This window comes from Echiichthys vipera (genome assembly GCF_963691815.1).
Source record: "Echiichthys vipera genome assembly, chromosome: 5".
Taxonomy (NCBI): domain Eukaryota; kingdom Metazoa; phylum Chordata; class Actinopteri; order Perciformes; family Trachinidae; genus Echiichthys; species Echiichthys vipera.
In genome coordinates this window covers 1,450,212-1,461,782 of record NC_139830.1, presented here as the reverse complement: position 1 = coordinate 1,461,782, position 11,571 = coordinate 1,450,212, and the positions used below count along the sequence as shown (strand labels likewise).

Sequence of the window (11,571 nt, the reverse complement as noted above, 5' to 3'; positions counted from 1 at the left end):
GAGGAAGGGAAGGAGAGGAAGAGGAGGAGGAGAGGGAGGGAAGGAGGAGGAGAGGAAGAGGAGGAGGAGAGGAAGAGGAGGGGAGAGGAAGAGGAGAGGAAGAGGAGGAGGAGAGGAAGGAGGAGGAGGAGAGGAAGGGAAGGAGAGGAAGAGGAGGAGGAGAGGAAGGGAAGGAGGAGGAGAGGAAGAGGAGGAGGAGAGGAAGAGGAGGGGAGAGGAAGAGGAGAGGAAGAGGAGGAGGAGAGGAAGGAGGAGGAGGAGAGGAAGGGAAGGAAAGGAAGAGGAGGAGGAGAGGAAGAGGAGGAGGAGAGGAAGAGGAGGAGGAGAGGAAGGGAGGTAAAGGAGGAGGAGGAGAGGAAGAGGAGGAGGGAGGAGGCAGGGAGGGAGGAGGAGGAGGTAAAGGAGGAGGAGAGGAAGAGGAGGAGGAGGAGGGAGGAGGAGGTAGGGAATGAAGGAAGGGAGGAAGTAGTTAGAAAAGGACAAAGAGAAGGAGGCAAATGAGGAAACGTAAAGTAGAGAATCAGATTCCTTTTTGTCGTATTTAATTCTGTGTGTGTGTGTGTGTGTGTGTGTGTGTGTGTGTGTGTGTGTGCGTGTGTGTGTGTGTGTCTCCCCTGTGTGTGTGTGTGTGCGTGCGTGCGTGCGTGCGTGCGTGTGTGCGTGTGTGCGTGTGTGTGTGTGTGTGTGTGTGTGTGTGTGTGTGTGTGTGTGTGTGTGTGTGTGTGTGTGTGTGTGTGTGTGTGTGTGTGCCTGTGTGTGTGTGTCTCCCCTGTGTGTGTGTGTGTGTGTGTGTGTGTGTGTGTGTGTGTGTGCCTGTGTGTGTGTGTCTCCCCTGTGTGTGTGTGTGTGTGTGTGTGTGTGTGTGTGCGTGTGTGTGTGTGTGTGTGTGTGTAGTCTGTGGACACAGAGACTCTCTGCAGGATCCCTCAGAGCGTCGACAGCTGGACGATCCACGGCCTGTGGTAAAGAACTCACACAACGGTCCAAACTGACGAACGACACCGTTAACGCACCGTTTCACGTCAGATCTATCGTAGCTGTTAGGATCCGTTGTCGTAATTGTCCGGTGTTGCGTTGAAGCCGTTACGTGGCCAAAGATTGGCGAAACGAACGAGGTGGAACTCTCAATCCACAGGTCTGCAGAGGGTGAAGTGTGCAACGAGGCGCGGCGGCGTATCATCTGCATAGAAATGAGTCTCTGCACTTCTGTTTTTACTCCTCGGCCGTTTTCGTAGCTCGTTATAATTTATAGCATCTTAAAATAGGAGGACAGAGACGTCCCTGCTGACCTTCATCGCTGTAACGGTGTGATGGCGTGTGTGTGCCCGCAGGCCCGTTCACGCCTTCCATTGCTGCGACTGTTGGCCGATGTTCCCGTCCGACGTCCAGGTGAGTCCCGGTCCCCATCAGCTCCCCTGGTTACCCGACACCAGCGTCAGAGAGAAGACGCACTGATTGGCTGATGTTCCCTGTCTTCCAGGAGCTGGAGGCGGCGCTGACGGAGCACTGGCCGTCTTTACTGAAAACCCAGTCCAGCTTCCACTTCTGGTACCAGAGATGTTCAGAAACGCATCAACGAGGCGAACTGTTGCACGGCATCACCACGACGTCACGCTGGACTCTTAGAGCGCCCTCCCACTGTGCCTCCGTCCCGTGCCCCGTGCTTTAGGGTCCTTGCCCCCCCCTCCAGGCCCGTTTGTACTCACACTACCTGGGCCTCGGAGAATGCTTCTTGCTGCCTATACGTCATCACGCCGTAACACGTCACACGCATTGATGACGTCATGGCGATGCGTGGCTTTGTTTCCAGATCTTTCCGTAGACCTCGGAGTTTTTGTGCGTCTTGTCGACTGTTTTTGAATCTTTTCATCGACCAAATCTGCAGTAAACACTCCACCTCCGCATCACACCAACGTGAACCTTTCACCGCCATTGTTTGAAATGTCCGCGCATGGTCCCTCCTTCTTTTTTCTACGTCCCAACAGGCGCACAGGAAATGACCTCAGAACCGCCGTAGGCCTCGTGCTCGTACACGTGCAAACGTGCTTTACTAAAGCCCACCTCTCCCAAACGGGCCGTGGACGGCAAGCGTGCGCAGTTATGGTCAAACGCACTAGACTCTAGCCCTGAAACGTGCTGGGGCACGGGACGGAAGGACAGTGTGAGTGCGCCCTAAAAATCGTAGTATTTTGAAACTAAATGTCGTAAAATTTAAAAACTAAAAGTTGTAGTATTTCGTGACATTAATTGATAACAAAAGTTTTAGCAATTCATGTCGGTTTTTCCCCGTTTGTCAAACAAAATGAGACATTTTTAACTCGTGATTTAAAGCATTTGTAACAGTTTGCTGACAGAACAGAATTTCCTGTTGAGCCCAGATGTTACCAAGCTTGCATGAGTCACCTGTGTGTGTGTGTGTGTGTGTGTGTGTGTGTGTGTGTGTGTGTGTGTGTGTGTGTGTGTGTGTGTGTGTAACAGGAGGGAGGAGTGGAAGAAGCACGGTGTGTGTGCAGCATGTGTCGAAGGAATGAACTCTCCTCTCAGATACTTCCAGATCTGCCTCAAACTGAGAGGACAGTTTGATATCCACAAGTTAGTCACTCACTCACACACACGCACACGCACACGCACACGCACACGCACACACACTCTCTAAAGGTGTGTGTAGGTGTGTGTGTGTGTGTGTGTGTGTCCTGCAGGCTGCTGGAGGAGGCTGGTGTCACTCCGTCCTGTGATCGACCGTACAAGGTAAAGACACACACGACCGTCAGATGGTTTCACTTTATAACGACACATGAACGGACTTTTTATGAATTTTTCAACATGCTATAATAGGACTTTTTATGACTTTTCAACATGCTATAATAGGACTTTTTATGACTTTTCAACATGCTATAATAGGACTTTTTATGACTTTTAAACGTGCTATAATAGGACTTTTTATGAATTTTTCAACATGCTATAATAGGACTTTTTATGACTTTTCAACATGCTATAATAGGACTTTTTATGACTTTTCAACATGCTATAATAGGACTTTTTATGACTTTTAAACGTGCTATAATAGGACTTTTTATGAATTTTTCAACATGCTATAATAGGACTTTTTATGACTTTTCAACATGCTATAATAGGACTTTTTATGACTTTTAAACGTGCTATAATAGGACTTTTTATGACTTTTTAAACATGCTATAATAGGACTTTTTATGACTTTTCAACATGCTATAATAGGACTTTTTATGACTTTTTAAACATGCTATAATAGGACTTTTTATGACTTTTCAACATGCTATAATAGGACTTTTTATGACTTTTAAACGTGCTATAATAGGACTTTTTATGACTTTTCAACATGCTATAATAGGACTTTTTATGACTTTTCAACATGCTATAATAGGACTTTTTATGACTTTTCAACATGCTATAATAGGACTTTTTATGACTTTTCAACATGCTGTAATAGGACTTTTTATGACTTTACAACATGCTGTAATAGGACTTTTTATGACTTTTTAAACATGCTATAATAGGACTTTTTATGACTTTTTAAACATGCTATAATAGGACTTTTTATGACTTTTCAACATGCTATAATAGGACTTTTTATGACTTTACAACATGCTATAACAGGACTTTTTATGACTTTACAACATGCTATAACAGGACTTTTTATGACTTTACAACATGCTATAATAGGACTTTTCATGACTTTACATGCTATAATAGGACTTTTTATGACTTTACAACATGCTATAATAGGACTTTTTATGACTTTTAAACGTGCTATAATAGGACTTTAATGACTTTACAACATGCTATAACAGGACTTTTTATGACTTTACAACATGCTATAACAGGACTTTTTATGACTTTACAACATGCTATAATAGGACTTTTCATGACTTTACATGCTATAATAGGACTTTTTATGACTTTACAACATGCTATAATAGGACTTTTTATGACTTTTAAACGTGCTATAATAGGACTTTTTATGACTTTTCAACATGCTATAATAGGACTTTTTATGACTTTACAACATGCTATAATAGGACTTTTTATGACTTTACAACATGCTATAATAGGACTTTTTATGACTTTACAACATGCTATAATAGGACTTTTTATGACTTTTCAACATGCTATAATAGGACTTTTTATGACTTTTTAAACATGCTATAATAGGACTTTTTATGACTTTTCAACATGCTATAACAGGACTTTTTATGACTTTACAACATGCTATAACAGGACTTTTTATGACTTTACAACATGCTATAACAGGACTTTTTATGACTTTACAACATGCTATAACAGGACTTTTTTATGACTTTACAACATGCTATAATAGGACTTTTCATGACTTTACATGCTATAATAGGACTTTTTATGACTTTACAACATGCTATAATAGGACTTTTTATGACTTTTAAACGTGCTATAATAGGACTTTTTATGACTTTTCAACATGCTATAATAGGACTTTTTATGACTTTACAACATGCTATAATAGGACTTTTTATGACTTTTCAACATGCTATAATAGGACTTTTTATGACTTTTCAACATGCTATAATAGGACTTTTTATGACTTTTCAACATGCTGTAATAGGACTTTTTATGACTTTTCAACATGCTATAATAGGACTTTTTATGACTTTTCAACATGCTATAATAGGACTTTTTATGACTTTTTAAACATGCTATAATAGGACTTTTTATGACTTTTCAACATGCTATAATAGGACTTTTTATGACTTTTCAACATGCTATAATAGGACTTTTTATGACTTTTCAACATGCTATAACAGGACTTTTTATGACTTTTCAACATGCTATAACAGGACTTTTTATGACTTTTCAACATGCTATAACAGGACGTTTTATGACTTTACAACATGCTATAACAGGACGTTTTATGACTTTACAACATGCTATAACAGGACTTTTTATGACTTTACAACATGCTATAACAGGACTTTTTATGACTTTACAACATGCTATAACAGGACTTTTTATGACTTTACAACATGCTATAATAGGACTTTTTATGACTTTTAAACGTGCTATAATAGGACTTTTTATGACTTTTCAACATGCTGTAATAGGACTTTTTATGACTTTACAACATGCTGTAATAGGACTTTTTATGACTTTTTAAACATGCTATAATAGGACTTTTTATGACTTTTTAAACATGCTATAATAGGACTTTTTATGACTTTTCAACATGCTATAACAGGACTTTTTATGACTTTACAACATGCTATAATATGACTTTTTATGACTTTACAACATGCTATAATAGGACTTTTTATGACTTTTCAACATGCTATAATAGGACTTTTTATGACTTTTAAACGTGCTATAATAGGACTTTTTATGACTTTTCAACATGCTATAACAGGACTTTTTATGACTTTACAACATGCTATAACAGGACTTTTTATGACTTTACAACATGCTATAACAGGACTTTTTATGACTTTACAACATGCTATAACAGGACTTTTTATGACTTTACAACATGCTATAATAGGACTTTTCATGACTTTACAACATGCTATAATAGGACTTTTTATGACTTTACAACATGCTATAATAGGACTTTTTATGACTTTTCAACATGCTATAATAGGACTTTTTATGACTTTTCAACATGCTATAATAGGACTTTTTATGACTTTACAACATGCTATAATAGGACTTTTTATGACTTTTCAACATGCTATAATAGGACTTTTTATGACTTTACAACACGCTATAATAGGACTTTTTATGACTTTTCAACATGCTATAATAGGACTTTTTATGACTTTTCAACATGCTATAATAGGACTTTTTATGACTTTACAACACGCTATAATAGGACTTTTTATGACTTTTCAACATGCTATAATAGGACTTTTTATGACTTTTCAACATGCTATAATAGGACTTTTTATGACTTTACAACATGCTATAATAGGACTTTTTATGACTTTCGTGCTTGGTGTGTTTGTGCAGGTCGCAGAGGTCCGTCACGTCCTGGCTCCACACCTGGGAGACAAACACGAGATCCAGTGTGTGACAGACGACAAGGTCGGCGCTTCTGTCTTCATCCAAACCTTATTTTATTAATATTTAAAGTATTTATTGTGCTTCACGTTCTCCGGGTCCATCGTCTTCAGTCTGAGCTTCTCTGTTTTATATCACACTAAACTTTGGACTTTGACCGTTGCACAAGACAAACACGACGTCACTCGGACATTTGTTACACATTTACAGTGTTTACTCGTGTGCTGCCAGTGACCACGCCCGCCCACGTGTGTTACGCCTCTTTAGCTCAAACCCGAGAACACTTCAGAACCGCTGAGTCACGTACGGAGGAGCCACTCGTGGTTCCTGAAGCTGCTTCAATCTGAGTCATTCTCCCACAATACAAGTCTCACTTTGTGGTCGTTTTGTGTCTCTTTGTAGTTGTTTTGTGTCTCTTTGTAGTTGTTTTGTGTCTTTGTGGTTGTTTGTGCCTCTTTGTAGTTGTTTTGTCTCTCTTTGTGGTTGTTGTGTGTCTCTTTGTAGTCGTTTTGTGTGTCTTTGTAGTTGTTTTGTGTCTTTTTGTGGTTGTTTTGTGGTTGTTTCGTGTCTCTTTGTGGTTGTTTTGTGTCTCTTTGTGGTTGTTTTGTGTCTCTTTGTAGTTGTTTTGTGTCTCTTTGTGGTTGTTTGTGCCTCTTTGTAGTTGTTTTGTGTCTCTTTGTAGTTAATTTGTCTCTCTTTGTGGTTGTTGTGTGTCTCTTTGTAGTCGTTTGTGCCTCTTTGTAGTTGTTTTGTGTGTCTTTGTAGTTGTTTTGTGTCTTTTTGTGGTTGTTTTGTGGTTGTTTCGTGTCTCTTTGTGGTTGTTTTGTGTCTCTTTGTGGTTGTTTTGTGTCTCTTTGTAGTCGTTTTGTATCTCTTTGTAGTCGTTTTGTGTCTCTGTGTAGTTGTTTGTGTCTCTTTGTAGTCGTTTTGTGTCTCTTTGTGGTCGTTTTGTGTCTCTTTGTAGTTGTTTTGTGTCCCTTTGTAGTTGTTTTGTGTCTCTTTGTAGTTGTTTGTGTCTCTTTGTGGTTGTTTTGTGTCTCTTTGTGGTCGTTTTGTGTCTTTGAAGTTGTTTTGTGTCTCTTTGTAGTTGTTTTGTGTCTCTTTGTGGTCGTTTTGTGTCTTTGAAGTTGTTTTATCTCTTTGTAGTTGTTTTGCGTCTCTTTGTAGTAGTTTCAGCTTTACTCTGAGTCATTTCTCCCATAATAAAAGTCACTTTCTCACCGTGTCTCTCTAAAAAGACTCTAAACAGACTAACTTTACTCCTCGCTCTGATTAAATCACAGAAACGTTCTTTCACAGTCGTTCTGAGCGTCTGCAGCAGATCTGAGCCTGAGACGCTTCACTTCTAATGAAACTCAGGATTAAACGTTCAAACTTCACTAAATCGTGACACAACAGGCGTGTTATTGTGAAACGCTGGTGCGGAGCGGCTGTTCTGAGGTCTGCTGGGCCGCGGCTGCACTCACAGATCTGATCGTTAGCGCTAATGAAGCGTGTCCGGCCGCGATGAAGCCGATCATCGTCTGCTGAAGGTTTATTTTGGCTCAAAGCTCCGAAACTTTAGAGTCGTTCATGAATCACACAGAAAATTCATCTGAGAACTTTCTCCCTGTTTTACCACAGTTCTACCACGTTTTGTGTCTTTGCAGCTGTTTTGTGTCTCTTTGTGGTTGTTTTGTGTCTCTTTGTAGTTGTTTTGTGTCTCTTTGTGGTTGTTTTGTGTCTCTTTGTGGTTGTTTTGTGTCTCTTTGTAGTTGTTTTGTGTCTCTTTGTAGTTGTTTTGTGTCTCTTTGTGGTTGTTTTGTGTCTCTTTGTAGTTGTTTTGTGTCTCTTGTAGTTGTTTTGTGTCTCTTTGTAGTTGTTTTGTGTCTCTTTGTAGTTGTTTTGTGTCTGTAGTTGTTTTGTGTCTCTTTGTAGTTGTTTTGTGTCTGTTTGTAGTTGTTTTGTGTGTCTTTGTAGTTGTTTTGTGTCTTTTTGTGGTTGTTTTGTGGTTGTTTCGTGTCTCTTTGTGGTTGTTTTGTGTCTCTTTGTGGTTGTTTTGTGTCTCTTTGTAGTCGTTTTGTATCTCTTTGTAGTCGTTTTGTGTCTCTGTGTAGTTGTTTGTGTCTCTTTGTAGTCGTTTTGTGTCTCTTTGTGGTCGTTTTGTGTCTCTTTGTAGTTGTTTTGTGTCCCTTTGTAGTTGTTTTGTGTCTCTTTGTAGTTGTTTGTGTCTCTTTGTGGTTGTTTTGTGTCTCTTTGTGGTCGTTTTGTGTCTTTGAAGTTGTTTTGTGTCTCTTTGTAGTTGTTTTGTGTCTCTTTGTGGTCGTTTTGTGTCTTTGAAGTTGTTTTATCTCTTTGTAGTTGTTTTGCGTCTCTTTGTAGTAGTTTCAGCTTTACTCTGAGTCATTTCTCCCATAATAAAAGTCACTTTCTCACCGTGTCTCTCTAAAAAGACTCTAAACAGACTAACTTTACTCCTCGCTCTGATTAAATCACAGAAACGTTCTTTCACAGTCGTTCTGAGCGTCTGCAGCAGATCTGAGCCTGAGACGCTTCACTTCTAATGAAACTCAGGATTAAACGTTCAAACTTCACTAAATCGTGACACAACAGGCGTGTTATTGTGAAACGCTGGTGCGGAGCGGCTGTTCTGAGGTCTGCTGGGCCGCGGCTGCACTCACAGATCTGATCGTTAGCGCTAATGAAGCGTGTCCGGCCGCGATGAAGCCGATCATCGTCTGCTGAAGGTTTATTTTGGCTCAAAGCTCCGAAACTTTAGAGTCGTTCATGAATCACACAGAAAATTCATCTGAGAACTTTCTCCCTGTTTTACCACAGTTCTACCACGTTTTGTGTCTTTGCAGCTGTTTTGTGTCTCTTTGTGGTTGTTTTGTGTCTCTTTGTAGTTGTTTTGTGTCTCTTTGTGGTTGTTTTGTGTCTCTTTGTGGTTGTTTTGTGTCTCTTTGTAGTTGTTTTGTGTCTCTTTGTAGTTGTTTTGTGTCTCTTTGTGGTTGTTTTGTGTCTCTTTGTAGTTGTTTTGTGTCTCTTGTAGTTGTTTTGTGTCTCTTTGTAGTTGTTTTGTGTCTCTTTGTAGTTGTTTTGTGTCTGTAGTTGTTTTGTGTCTCTTTGTAGTTGTTTTGTGTCTGTTTGTAGTTGTTTTGTGTGTCTTTGTAGTTGTTTTGTGTCTTTTTGTGGTTGTTTTGTGGTTGTTTCGTGTCTCTTTGTGGTTGTTTTGTGTCTCTTTGTGGTTGTTTTGTGTCTCTTTGTAGTCGTTTTGTATCTCTTTGTAGTCGTTTTGTGTCTCTGTGTAGTTGTTTGTGTCTCTTTGTAGTCGTTTTGTGTCTCTTTGTGGTCGTTTTGTGTCTCTTTGTAGTTGTTTTGTGTCCCTTTGTAGTTGTTTTGTGTCTCTTTGTAGTTGTTTGTGTCTCTTTGTGGTTGTTTTGTGTCTCTTTGTGGTCGTTTTGTGTCTTTGAAGTTGTTTTGTGTCTCTTTGTAGTTGTTTTGTGTCTCTTTGTGGTCGTTTTGTGTCTTTGAAGTTGTTTTATCTCTTTGTAGTTGTTTTGCGTCTCTTTGTAGTAGTTTCAGCTTTACTCTGAGTCATTTCTCCCATAATAAAAGTCACTTTCTCACCGTGTCTCTCTAAAAAGACTCTAAACAGACTAACTTTACTCCTCGCTCTGATTAAATCACAGAAACGTTCTTTCACAGTCGTTCTGAGCGTCTGCAGCAGATCTGAGCCTGAGACGCTTCACTTCTAATGAAACTCAGGATTAAACGTTCAAACTTCACTAAATCGTGACACAACAGGCGTGTTATTGTGAAACGCTGGTGCGGAGCGGCTGTTCTGAGGTCTGCTGGGCCGCGGCTGCACTCACAGATCTGATCGTTAGCGTTAATGAAGCGTGTCCGGCCGCGATGAAGCCGATCATCGTCTGCTGAAGGTTTATTTTGGCTCAAAGCTCCGAAACTTTAGAGTCGTTCATGAATCACACAGAAAATTCATCTGAGAACTTTCTCCCTGTTTTACCACAGTTCTACCACGTTTTGTGTCTTTGCAGCTGTTTTGTGTCTCTTTGTGGTTGTTTTGTGTCTCTTTGTAGTTGTTTTGTGTCTCTTTGTGGTTGTTTTGTGTCTCTTTGTGGTTGTTTTGTGTCTCTTTGTAGTTGTTTTGTGTCTCTTTGTAGTTGTTTTGTGTCTCTTTGTGGTTGTTTTGTGTCTCTTTGTAGTTGTTTTGTGTCTCTTGTAGTTGTTTTGTGTCTCTTTGTAGTTGTTTTGTGTCTCTTTGTAGTTGTTTTGTGTCTGTAGTTGTTTTGTGTCTCTTTGTAGTTGTTTTGTGTCTGTTTGTAGTTGTTTTGTGTCTCTTGTAGTTGTTTTGTGTCTCTTTGTAGTTGTTTTGTGTCTCTTTGTAGTTGTTTTGTGTCTCTTTGGGGTCGTTTTGTGTCTGTTTGTGGTTGTTTTGTGTCTCTTTGTAGTTGTTTTGTGTCTCTTTGTGGTTGTTTTGTGTCTCTTTGTGGTTGTTCTGTGTCTCTTTGTAGTTGTTTTGTGTCTCTTTGTGGTTGTTTTGTGTCTCTTTGTGGTTGTTTTGTGTCTCTTTGTAGTTGTTTTGTGTCTCTTTGTGGTTGTTTTGTGTCTCTTTGTAGTAGTTTTGTTCATTTTTTAATATTTTCACCTGATGAATGATTTTATTTGCAGGTTTTTCACGTCTGTAACACTTCTGCCTTTAAAAGTATAAAAATAAATGAATCTTGTTGTGTTGGTCACGTTTGGTAGATGCACAAACGTGAACGTGCGTAAAATAACAAACAAACAAAGAGGATCCTACCTGCTCGTCTCTCCTCCTCCAGGACAGAGAGGTGTGGTTCCAGGTGAAGGTCCCTCTGTCCCGTAATCTCACCGTGGGCTGTGATCACCGCGGGGACGCCAGCAGGGACGCCAGCAGAGACGCCAGCAGAGACGCCAGCAGGGACGCCAGCGGGGGCCGCGGGTCCAGGTCCGGCCCGGGACAGACCACCTCCCCCGGGCACCCCTGCCCCCCTCAGGTGCCTTTCTACTTCTTCCCCATCGACCACGAGCGTCCGCGGCGGCCCTGCGGCTAACGGCCCTGCGGCTAACGGCCCTGCGGCTAACGGCCCTGCGGCTAACGCCACCCACCACCACCAGCTGCAGCTTTTCATGCTTTTTATAACTTTGAATGATATTAAACTTGTTTTTGCTGCAATTTTAATGCTAATTTAAAGGAAATAAAGTGTTTTTTATCGAACGTTTGCTTTAATAAAAGTGTGACAGCTCAATAAACAACAAGTTTAAATAATCAAAGGAATCTTTTTGTTTCTTCTTTCAGTCGAATAAATTTATTTTTTGCACTTTTTTTATTGTTTGTGTTTAAAGTTAGAAAACGGTGAAAACTCATTTATGCAAAAAATACTGTGAAATGTTTGGAAAATACAGAAATAAAATGTAATTTATTTTTATTAATACTGTGAAAATATTGTAAAAATTCAATTTATTTTTATAAATAAGTACAATATTTTA

General features: G+C 40.0%; 1 protein-coding gene across 1 annotated transcript; it reads left to right on the top strand.

The window, feature by feature from the left end:
- Nucleotides 1-898: 898 nt before the first annotated feature.
- rnaset2l (ribonuclease T2, like) lies at nucleotides 899-11,161 on the top strand. The gene is made up of 7 exons (XM_083914018.1): nucleotides 899-962; nucleotides 1,332-1,389; nucleotides 1,481-1,548; nucleotides 2,479-2,592; nucleotides 2,700-2,748; nucleotides 6,010-6,084; nucleotides 10,884-11,161. Exons 2-7 carry the CDS (start codon nucleotides 1,369-1,371, stop codon nucleotides 11,133-11,135), a joined length of 579 nt encoding a protein of 192 aa, XP_083770144.1. The 5' UTR covers nucleotides 899-962; nucleotides 1,332-1,368; the 3' UTR covers nucleotides 11,136-11,161.
- The last annotated feature ends 410 nt before the right edge of the window (nucleotides 11,162-11,571 follow it).